This window comes from Mercenaria mercenaria, chromosome 4, assembly GCF_021730395.1.
Source record: "Mercenaria mercenaria strain notata chromosome 4, MADL_Memer_1, whole genome shotgun sequence".
Taxonomy (NCBI): Eukaryota; Metazoa; Mollusca; class Bivalvia; order Venerida; family Veneridae; genus Mercenaria; species Mercenaria mercenaria.
The window spans coordinates 67,370,321-67,382,959 of NC_069364.1; the positions used below are offsets into that span (position 1 = coordinate 67,370,321).

Here is a 12,639-nt window from a genome sequence, read left to right on the forward strand (position 1 = left end):
AAATCTTCTCTTTTATCTCACATAAATGATAATAAGAAAACCTTCACTGTATGTCTTTGTGCACTCATACACAGTCTTATACTAAAAATATTCTAAATGCGAACATTAGACAAACTCTGTTTAACTTCATGCCCGATGTTCACAAAATTACAGGTCATATGGCGACTTTCCAGCTTTTGATGGTAAAGGAAGTATTCAAGTGTCCCTTCGGGCATTAATTCTTCACAGATGGGCACCTGGTAGAAAACCAACATTCCATATGCCAGTTAAATTATGGCTTCCTCATATTAAGAATTTTACGCCCTAAATAAGGATCAAACCCACATCGGTTCCAGTTCTTTTCCTAAGTTTAACAAATGTATAGCCCTACAATACTTTTGAAGCATGCAACATGAACTGGAGAAAAGCCTGCATTGCAAACATTATTGTACAAATACTTAATTTCTAAATGATTTTTAACAGAAAAGTAAGACAAATAATAAATTATGTTTATGAAGTATGTAGCATTATATTCATTTCATCTGGGCAAGTCATTCCATAAAATTACAATAACTTTTGTGTCAAATAAAAAGATTCAAGAAATTCTGTTTATTTACACAAACCTTTTTTCTTAATGTCATAAAACAGCAAAGGATCAGTCTCCTTTGGAAAATTATCCATTTTTTCCCAAAAAATAAAATGAACAAACATCAAAATACCCAACTGAACTCTTTGACATACATTTTATTCTGACATACCTAATAACCCAATATTTTACTTATTAAAGTTATTAATTCAGTGTCACAACATTTTGTAGTGTGTGTTATCAAACAGTGTTCTAACACTTGAACCCTCACCAATAATGAAGGAAAACTACCACTACTTAAAGAAGTGTTTACTTTAATTGTTATTTTGTAGAATCTCTGACTAACACTGTTTATATGTAATCAGATGACCATTAGAGTACATATAACACATAAAACAACTCATTTTAAGTATGTACTTAGTGTGAATGAACTGATAGGCTTTTGATAGCAATATTATAGAAGAAAGATAAAACCTCTCATTTTTAAACTGACTCAGTTATTGAAGAGTACACTGTTATAAAGGCATTTATTTATCATAAGAGAACTATTCTGAAAACTGTACATCAAAATGCATATTTCTAGATTATGAAATACCACATGACATATTGCTTCATGTTTTTCTACTGTAACGGTGAAAGTTTAGTACTTATCTACATTATTTTCAGACAGTAATGGTGGGATTTTAGTACGTATAATATCTTCAGACTGAAGATGTTAAAAGTTTTGTACCTATATTATCTTCCAACAGTAAAGGTGTAAGTTTAGTACCTATATTATCTTTAGATGGTAGCAATGAAAGTTTAGTACCTGTATTATCTTTAAATGGTAGCAATGAAAGTTTAGTACCTATATTATCTTTAGATGGTAGCAATGAAAGTTTAGTACCTATTATCTTTAGATGGTAGCAATGAAAGTTTTGTACCTGTATTATCTTTAGATGGTAGCAATGAAAGTTTAGTACCTATATTATCTTTAGATGGTAGCAATGAAAGTTTTGTACCTGTATTATCTTTAGATGGTAGCAATGAAAGTTTAGTACCTGTATTATCTTTAGATGGTAGCAATGAAAGTTTAGTACCTGTATTATCTTCAGAAAGTTAAAAGTTTTGTAAAAAAAAATATATTTTCTTCAGAGAGTAAACGCGAAAGTAAAGTACCTTTATAATCTTCAGACAGTAAAGATGATAGTTTAGTTCCAATATAATCTTCAGACAGTAAATGAGACAGTTCAGTACCAATGTTATCTTCAGAAAGTAAATGTGAAAGTGTAGTAACTACATTATCTTCAGATAATAAATTCTAAAGTGTTGTACCTTTATTATCTTCAGACAGTAAAGATATAACTTTAGTACCTATATTATTTTCAGACTGTAAATCTGAAAGTGCAGTACCTTTATAATCTTCAGACCGTAAAGATGAAAGAATAGAATCAATACTATCTTTAGACAGTAAACTTGAATGTTCAGTACCTATACTATCTTTAGACAGTAAACTTGAATGTTCAGTACCTATACTATCTTTAGACCGTAAACTTGAATGTTCAGTACCTATATTATCTTTAGACCGTAAAATTGAATGTTCAGTACCTATACTATCTTTAGACCGTAAACTTGAATGTTCAGTACCTATACTATCTTTAGACCGTAAAATTGAATGTTCAGTACCTATACTATCTTTAGACCGTAAACTTGAATGTTCAGTACCTATACTATCTTTAGACCGTAAACTTGAATGTTCAGTACCTATACTATCTTTAGACCGTAAACTTGAATGTTCAGTACCTATACTATCTTTAGACCGTAAACTTGAATGTTCAGTACCTATATTATCTTCAGTCAGTAGATGCTCCCTCTCATCCACCTCTCTGAAGTCGGAATCCATTGTAAACTGCCTTCTTTCTGCTGTCATTGTGTCAAATATTCAGATATTCCAAGACACAGTTGTCACCAATATATTTATGTGTTACATATTTATGCACAGAATCATAGTCCTCACTAGAGTCAGTTTGTCATCCTTCATAATGCAAAGATTTCATTTTTTCCCATTACCGGTTTATATCACACTTTTAAGTAAGTGTTCCTTTTGTAGAAATTTTAGGCATAATGTGTTTTTGGCCTAAAAATAGCCACATTTAAAAACTTTATTATTCATTCAATAACTGAGATAAGTGAAAGTGTATCAAAACTTTAAACTGAATTTCTCAGTAAAAAGGGGGTATTGTTCATGAAATATTGGTGCAAGAGTTATGGCCATTGTGTCATATGATGTGAGTGATGATGCTGAACAACTATTTTAAGTTTGGATTAAATCAATTTAGTTATACTGGAGAGATAGTGAAAGTGCATCAAAACTTTAACCTGAAATTTTAAGTAAAAGGGGGGATCATTCATTAAATATTGGTACCAGAGTTATGAGCCTTGTGTCATACGATGTGGGAGATGATGTGGAACAACAGTTACTTTCAGTTTGAATCAAATCCATTTAGGAATAACTGAGATAGAGTGAAAGTGCATCACAACTTTAACCTGAAATTCTAAGTAAAAAGGTGGATAATTCATGAAATATTGGTGTGAGAGTTGTGGACTTGTGTCATATGATGATGAGGAATAACTATTTAAAGTTTAAAGCAAATCGATCAGGTAATTACAGAGATAAGGAGAAAAAAGAGGAAGTGTAAAAAAAACTTTAACCAAGGTGGGGACACGGAAAGATGCCGACACCAGGGCGAGTAGGATAGCTCTCCATATCCTTCATATAGTTGAGGTAAAAATAGATGCTGAAAATATTTCTGCCAACCACATATCCACTTATTTACCTCAATTTTCTTCTTAAAACTCATTCAGTAATTATCTGACAAGAAGAAAAGTTAAATTGTTATCCAATTATCAAGGTAGTTTTGCATGTTGAGATCAATATTTTCTACAATGTAGAATTTGAATTAAATCCCTCTTTTTCAAAACTTCAAAATGTACTTAGAAAATTCAGCAAATACTATTAAAGACAGGGTCATTTGCTTGATTTTTCACTAGATTGTCTCACACAAGTTTTCATAATGGAAGTCTATTTTGATGTCATTTTTAGCAAACTATGTAGATATCAATGAATAAAGGCAGTGGCTACAGACATCACCATCCCCTTCAGCTCTCTTATTTTTTTGCGGTTTTAGATATACTGCAAGTGATAGGAAACAGTTCTATGTATTTAACCTCGAGAAAATCACAATTGCAAGGCCAATTGCAGTTTCAATAAATAGTTAATTGCAATTTGTTTGCCATAATGGAAGCTTTTATCAAATTCATATTTTTCTAAGGATTAAATTTAAAAAACAAACTTACACTTTTCGTAAATATTTTCGACTTGAATTGTGCTGAAGAATTGTTATATTTTGTTTTATTGTTTGAGTAAATAATGGTGACTAACCGAAATCCCTGTTATTCTATATATGTCTGCAACTCCTAGTGACAGCTATTAAAAACAAAAATATTTACAAAAGAACATAATTATGTAATGACAGCAACTTTAAGACAACTACCTTTTGTCTACCTTTTGTCTTCTGGGGACACTCCATAGCCCTTTAGCTAAAATAAGCCCCCTTGAAATACCTCATAAAAACTGTTCTCCGCCTCTGGTCTAGTCTAAACCTAATATACTTAAGACAACTACCTTCTGTCTACCTTTTGTCTTCTGGGGACACTCCATAGCCCTTTAGCTAAAATAAGCCCCCTTGAAATACCTCATAAAAACTGTTCTCCGCCTCTGGTCTAGTCTAAACCTAATATACTTAAGACAACTACCTTCTGTCTACCTTTTGTCTTCTGGGGACACTCCATAGCCCTTTAGCTAAAATAAGCCCCCTTGAAATACCTCATAAAAACTGTTCTCTGCCTTCGGTCTAGTCTAAACCTAATATACTTGAGAACAATGTTGGCAAAAAGCCGGTCAATATGAGTACTGACCGGGCCGGCAGTCAATACTGGTTAAAACCGGTCAATACTGGGTGATTCAATACTTTGGTCACTCTTGGGTGGTCAATACTGGTTTATTCAACACTTTTACATAATGCACATTCACAGATTAGAACAAGCTGTATCAGTAATGTAAAAATTATAAAGCAGTCTGAATAATATAAAATTTTGTTTGTTAAAAAGTATAGTGGATTAGTGGTCAATACTGGTCGATTCAGTTTTGGTCCTTGGAAATATGTCCTGGTCAGGCTCAGTTCTGGACATTATACTTGGACTGGTCAGTGGCCAATACTAGTTTATTAAATGCTTTTTTCACCTTAAAGTATAGCCTTTATTTTGAATTAATCAAAAAAAATATTACTGTAAATTACACTCATTGAAATGGACAGTACTGGTCAATTCAAATTTTGGTCCTACACAGTATCCCTGATTGACACATATATTGGTCAATACTGGTCATTTGAATACTTTGATTGCATAACTCAGTTTTTTTAGATAAAGCACCTCATTAATACAGTGGGACTAATGATCATGACAGCTAATTAGTGACTAGATAGACAGGCCTGCAACATATAATCTGTTGTATATTGTAAGACATGGTGTCAATTAGGCAATGTGACACTTGCTATCAAAACACAATTAAACCACTTCAATGAAAGGGTCCAGTTGTAGGCAGCAATTTTTCATTGAATTAAATACCAGTAAGATTTAACTGCTATAGTTTTTGAAATACTTTCTACAAATGAAGTTCAGTTAAATTAGCAGTCTAATGACCAGTATCAACCAGTGCTGACAAATTGACCCTTCTGACTAATTTGGGAGTATTAATTTGGTTGCTTGAACTAAATATAATGCATGCAAATGCCTTCATCAAGCCCCAAACACTCTTAACAGTCATTATTTAAATTGTTCATAAAGTCTGCAAAATATCTTAACAGTCAGTATTGGCTAATTGACCAGTATTGACCAATCGACCAGTATTGACCAGTATTGACCACTTCAGGGAGTATTCACCGGGGCGGTTTTAACCGGTTAAAACCGCTGGTTAAAACTGGGGGCGGTTTTAACCGCCCAACATTGCTTGAGAAACATCATATCATTTAGATATCCAGTATTTGTCCAGTTTTGATTTGAATGAAGTTACAGTGTCACTGTTGACTAATTCCTCTGGTAAGTTATTCCATACTGTTATAGTGCGATGTCCAAAGGCGTTTAACCGTAATGATTTTTTGGCTTTTGGTTTGTAGAGTTTCAAATTATGACCTCTTGTACCGCTATTTCCAGCAAAACTGAAGAAAGTGTTCATGTTTACATCATCTATCTTGTGTATTATTTTTAATACCTGGATCATATCATATCTATTTCTACGATAGTCTAAAGAAGGAAGATTTAATTCCTTTAACCTCTCACAATAAGAAAGATGTCTAATTTCTGGAACTAGTGCTGTTGCCCGTCTTTGTAGATTTTCAACCAGCTGTTACATTTTTTCTAACTGGATAATACACTAAGTTACCATAAGCAATATGGGAGCGAACTAATGCCTTATACAATGTCAAAAACAATGATTTTCAATCCTTTTCAAAAGACCAAGTATTTTATTCCCTTAATTCACTAAACTGCTTATTATGTTGGTCAAAGTTCAGTTTACTAGTAAACAATACTCCCAAATCCTTCTCCGAGTTATCTCTTACAAGTCAGTTTATGCTCTACTCCAGTTGCATCAGGCATAGTACAGTCTTTTCGGATTTTTTCATTTCCGTATGAAACAACTTTACATTTTTGTATATTGAACTTTAACAACCAGTCCTTACTCCAGTCACATAAATGTGCGATATCATCTAATTTCTTGCAGGTCTAGCTGATCTTGCCTTGACGTGATGTTACGATATAATTTAGTCATCTGTGAACATCTTGCATACAGAACCAACTACATCTGGCAGATCATTCACAAAAATAATAAACAAAATTGGCCCTAATATGGATCCCTGAGGAATACCAGATACTACTGAGTTCCAATTTGATTTATGTCTATTTAATACTACTCGTTGTCTTCGACCATTTAACTACTCATTATTTATTTTTCTCATGAAGGTACAATATGCACAATTTAAGTTATATAACTTACATAAATTATAACTTATAATTGTATAAATTGTGTACATTGATTACCGGCATCTAAATTCCAAGTCCAGTTACTGTTCCCCTAAGTGTCAAGTCCAGGCTTATTTTTATATGTACCGTAATCACATAAATTTCTGTGTTTTTTACTCTTTTACCTAAGCAGCAGAACATAGACAACTATAGACAAAACTTTCTTAAAGTCCACTCCTATAACTGAATATGTGGTGGAAGTCATGGACACTTATATATTTGTTAAACCACTCACTTTAATATTTAGACATTCGATCAAAACTGGGACTCTCCCCAAAGCATGGAAGGATGCTAGAATTTCACCAATATTTAAAAAAGGGCAAAAAACTGATCCAAGTAACTTTAGACCAGTTAGCTTAACCTCAGTTGTGTGTAAAACTTTGGAAAAAATTATTCGCAAACATATTATGAAACATATTGACGAGAACAATTTATTGTCAGATGATCAATACAGGTTTCGAACTAACAGATCATGTGCTTTGCAGCTTCTCAATGTGATGGAAGAATGGACTGACTATATTGAAAATCACCAAAGCTGGGACTCAGTGTATCTTGACTTAGCAAAAGCTTTTGATAAGGTCCCACATGTAAGGTTAGCAAATAAGATCTCGTCTTTTGGGATTAAGGGGAATGTTCTTAAATGGATTCAAGACTTTTTATGCTATAGAAGACAATGTGTATCAGTTAAAGGGAGTACATCAACCAGGAAAAAAGTTTGTAGTGGGGTGCCCCAGGGCAGTGTGCTACGACCAGTGCTTTTTATTATATACGTAAATGACGTCACTGAGAATGTAAAATCCAGCATTAAAATTTTTGCTGATGACACTAAGATTTAAGCACCAGCAAGTGATTCTGATATACTCCAAGATGACCTTAATTCTGTCATGAAATGGGCTGAAACATGGGAATTGAAATTTAATGTTGATAAGTGTTAAGTTATCCATTACGGGCATGCAAATCCTCAAAACGGGTATAAAATGAGTAACAACAGTCTTAAAGTGGCACTGGAAGAATGTGATCTTGGTGTTACCGGTATGTTTGAAAGAGACATGAAGTTCAGTAAGCATATCTCGACAAAAATCAACAAAGCAAACAGCATATTGGCACTTATCAGCAAGAGTTTTGAATTTATTGATGAATACACTTTCATGAAGCTGTACACTGCATTGATTCGCCCTCATATTGAATTTGCAAATGTTGTCTGGCACCCATATTTACTTAAGGACATAGACAGTCTAGAAAGACTTCAAAAGAGAGCAACAAATCTTTACATATACAACAAGACTTTACATATACAGACCGGTTGAAAAAATTAAAATTACCCAGTCTTCACCATCACAGATTAAGAGGTGACTTGATACAAGTTTTTAAAATCGTTAAAGGAATTGATGACTGTCCTTTTGAGAGATATCTCAAGTACTCTTCTTCAACAAGAGGCCATAACCTAAAACTTGAACTGCCATGTTCTAGAACAACGTTTTGCCTGAACCAGTTTTCTGATCGTCGTGTTATCAAACCATGGAATGAATTACCACAGTATGTTGTAGATGCTAAAACAGTAATTGACTTCAAAATCAGATTAGATAAGCACTGGCAGGGAGAAACTCCATACAAATTAAGACACTAAAACACTGGGCTGTAAATTGATTTTACAGTGATAATGACAATATAATTAGATCTGTCCCCATTTTCATGAATAAACTGTGAAGAAACAAATTGAGCTGTACAGCAGCAATTCCATAAGAAGAGGGGCTTAAAAAGGGTTTTACACCCTTCCACCAGAGCCCAAAATCATCCTACAGGTACTATTATAAATAAACAGTTTTGTCTGTATTTATTTGGATAACACAAAACTTTTCCACTTGACAGATACCAGAGCTGTCTGTGACAAACTGTCTACAGTACATAATTAAATGAATGCTGTATGTGGTTGGTAGAAATATTGTTGTCAACATGTATATTTTTCAAATATTTTTAGTTACAAAAACCTAATTAAAGTTAGTTGAAATCTGATTATTTTTTTAGGTTTAGGCCAACAACAAACCAACAAACTACTCTGCTCCTTATGCGTCAACGTGATCCAGATCAGGCCTTAGACCACTATGGTGTGTTTGAGGTTGAACACCACTAGGGTTATCTGGCAGATCTTTTTTTCATATGAAATCCACTTATTTCGACAATTTCTACAAAATCGGATTTTGAGAGACTTATATTCCCATAAAACCATATCGATACCATAGGAAAATAATAAGAAAAGGAGGTGTTAACATTTATATAAGAAAGTTACACTTCGTTAACTACAACACTCTGAATTTACTCCTGTTCGCTTCTTTCAATGTTTATGTTCTTACGCCGCCATTTTTACTAGATCTTATGAATTGCAACATTAAGACAAAACTTACTAAACTGGCATTATTTTGTAAGATCATTTTGTCTCAGTTTGAATAATTTCATTCTAAATAAAATACACTGATCTAATAGTTGGATGCACATGTGTAACTTCTAGAAACAGTAACATGATATATAGCTCTGTTTTTAGATATACAGTTAACTGCATTGTTGTTTTGTGCACTTAGCATTGTTTTTATAAATACTGGTTCAATATGTCGACTTCGACAGAATGCTACATATACATACTGAAACACATAAGAGTAAAAGAAAACACGATACTATTGATAACTTGCCAGAGGAAAGGAAGGAAGTTTAAAACTTCTTAGCTGGAACGACTTAGCTACCAAATTACATCTACATCTACGGAGATACTCGCAACAATCAATTTCTGATCATAACTGGGAGGTCGGGCAGTTGTTTAAAAGCATGTTGCTATGTTACATGATACATGATATTCATGTTGTTAAGAGAGTAAGAGCAGTAATATATACAGCTTGTTAAGAATAAAAACAGGATGATATGACATTAGTACATATACGAGTCTAGATCAGATGTGAAGCACTGAAGGTTCACTATAAGGTAAAGCGTTCCAGAGTCTGTTCGTGCGGGGGAAAAGAAGTTCTTACGATATTGTGTTCTCGAAGATGGAATGATAAAATTCAAGTTTCTAAAGGTTGTCAGGTGGTTATGATCTACAGAGACGAGGTTGTGTGATATTTTATACAACATAATCAAAGACGCATTTATTCTTCTTTGTTCTAGACCCCCTCCTGTATTTAGACTACTTGTGATTAGACCTGTGTACATGTATAGGCTAAATCTGATTTGATCAGCCTCGACATTATAGGTTAGAGAACACCAATTCAGAATTTTTTGAAATAATTTAATCATTATGTTTGTGTGTATATATGTCCCCGGTCGTATCAGTACTCCGTAATCTGTTGTATCATGTCTGTACTCTGTGTTCCGTTGTATTGTGTTGTACTTTCATTTCCACCGGCCAATAATCGATAGCGGTCAGATTTTCTATATAGAAATAAGAAGGACATGTACACATTTTACTTAATAACAAAATTACTAAAAATAAGAAACCTTAGGTGCAAAAATATTACCAAAGTTCAACATTTGATTCATCACACGGTATTTTTAAATAAAATTTTATCTTTATCTTTTATTCGTTCCCAAAATGATATTTAATGCCATCATTTCGTCATTTTTTCCCTTCTATTTTCCATATAAAGTGTGTAAAAATCTCATACATGCGTTTCTTATAAGCAATTTTTGTATAAAACCATTGATATGAAAGCTTAGGTGTAAGTAATTTCCTACTCTCATTGGAATTATCTTTTGACTGATATTGATTTCATTTTTGTGAAATAAAAATTTGATTCGTTGAGTGTCTTACTGTGTCCAGTCATATGCCCACCCGTGCATATGAACTGGTTTTGTAAGATACAATACGTTTTGATTGGTCAGTTATGCTTTCTGCACGAATAACATTTTTTGGCGCGAACTAACATTTGCACGGTCCTCTACGTTCTTTAGAATCATTTTACAAATGAACCAAAGTTCCTTTAGAACTACTTTTTCGTAAACAGTCCATACATTTGGACAACTTACTTTTCATTATATTTAAGTGTACAATTTATAGACGTATCAGCAAAGCTATTTTATTTGGCATTTGTTCTTTTAGTAATAACCGCGGGAGATGTATTTTTTGAAATCTGCGTATTTCCGCGTTTGCTATCGATCATTGTATTAAAACTCGTATTTTTTCATGTTCCTGATAATCAGTTTTACTGTTAGATATTTTAAGTTTTTCTTTATCTGTTCTATACTGGTACACTGTCAAATAAATGGAAAAGTCTATAACACGGTTGTGTTTACCGTAATACCTACTGAAATACACCACTACTACATCATTTAATGTGTGCTGAAAATTATTCATCGAACACATTTCTACATACAATACTTCATATAAAAATATGGGTTGGTGCTACTGTCTACACGCACACATTGGCTGAGCACATGTATAAGTAATACAAACCTCACTCTCTAAGCTCTACCATGTTTCTATAATGGCAAGACAGTGTAAATAAAATTACCCCCCCCCCCCCCCCCCCCCCCCACACACACACACACACAACAAGTGAATCCCTAACACACGAAACAGTAATAACCACAGAAAAACATTGTAAAACACAAAATATGCTAATATAAAGACATATAAATCAAAACCTATGGAACTGTAAACATATGTACCCGATGACTTTGCAGAAGCCAGATCACTAACAAAACACCATTAGAGGGCACGGAAAATAATGCAAGGGACGAATATCAAACGAGTCCGTCCCAAGACGGGGAATTAAGAGCTAGATACCATGGAGTCCCAAACCTGCCCAGTCATCGCAAAATCAAAGAGGAAAGTGTAGTGACCAGCTGTAAAAGGACTGAACACTAAACGTTCAATGTGCCTCAGAACAATATGATCATAGCCTTCTCTTGCAATAAAACGTAAGATAAGTTCAATTAATTATGTTTGGAAATGGCTATGTCCGGAACTTTTTTTAAAAAGAAAAACTTACTTTTTGATTTAATCACTAATTTCGAAATACGATTAACGAAGTTTATGATAACGGTAGCCCTGCTGAAGAAGCTTTTTTGTAATAGCAATGTTACAGACTGACTACTGGCAAATATTATGAGCTGTGAAATATAAACAAGATGTGGCATAAATTACATTTCCATTTAGGTGAAGGAAATTGACAATATTAATATCAAATTTTAAAAAAACACCTTGCATCTCTCTTATCATATATTTTTTGTACGTATACCATATTATAAATTGAGAGATGTAAATCTTAAAACGATGGTATTGTCATTGTTAGCTTTATTTACTAACTGAAGCCCTCTAGAATCAATAACCACTATTAATCACTGATAATGTGAGGGTGATCAAATATAAAAGCTTTGACAGTTAGTGGTCAGGATGCCATAACAAGTATTTCTTGTTTACCTTGTGTACTCATTATCCATCTGCTCACAGGGTAACATTTAGTAATTAATAAAATCTGCAAAAATCTCTCATAATAACGGAAAAATCTATATATTAATATATGGGTCATTTTTTTGCAAAATCTGCATGAATTACAATTATCTCCATTGTCTGAAGTCCTCTTAAGGTGCAAATTATAGTCGCTTGCAAATGCTTTTGATAAGTTTTCGCCGCAGAATTCGTGTATTTTTCTCAATTCAAGTCTAAAATTCTAAAATTACTGCAATGTTTCTTCCCACTGATTCGGGATTACAGGTGCATGTGGAGAAAACGTCTCGTTAAACATCCGATCATCGGAATCTAATAACCAAATGGACTATTATCAGTGTTACCTTGTTTGTTTTTTCAAACTGTTTTATAACAAGAAATAGCAATAAGAATTTATTTTCAGACCTCCATTTTGCGTCAAGCTTTCATAATTCCTTTTTCCCAGCTTTGTATGGGAATTCTAGTTTCAAAAATTGAGAAAAAAACAAACTATTTGCCATTGGGTATGTCCATCCAATGCCAA

The 12,639-nt window shown here is 33.3% G+C and overlaps 1 protein-coding gene across 3 annotated transcripts in view; it reads right to left on the reverse strand.

The window, feature by feature from the left end:
• Positions 1–12,639, reverse strand: part of LOC123552001 (synaptic vesicle glycoprotein 2C-like) — a 49,855-nt gene that overhangs the window by 30,784 nt on the left and 6,432 nt on the right. The window contains exons 1-2 of one of the 3 annotated variants that reach the window (XM_045341347.2): positions 8,671–8,720; positions 2,387–2,681 (exon numbers count right to left, since the gene is read on the reverse strand). The exons of 1 other annotated variant lie outside the window; for it this stretch is intronic. In XM_045341347.2, coding sequence (XP_045197282.2) covers positions 2,387–2,474 — 88 coding nt within the window. In that variant the 5' untranslated portion in view covers positions 2,475–2,681; positions 8,671–8,720. Of the gene's footprint in view, positions 1–602; positions 777–2,386; positions 2,682–8,670; positions 8,721–12,639 lie in introns of those variants that run through there. One more of the 3 variants, XM_045341349.2, reaches the window with a different exon arrangement.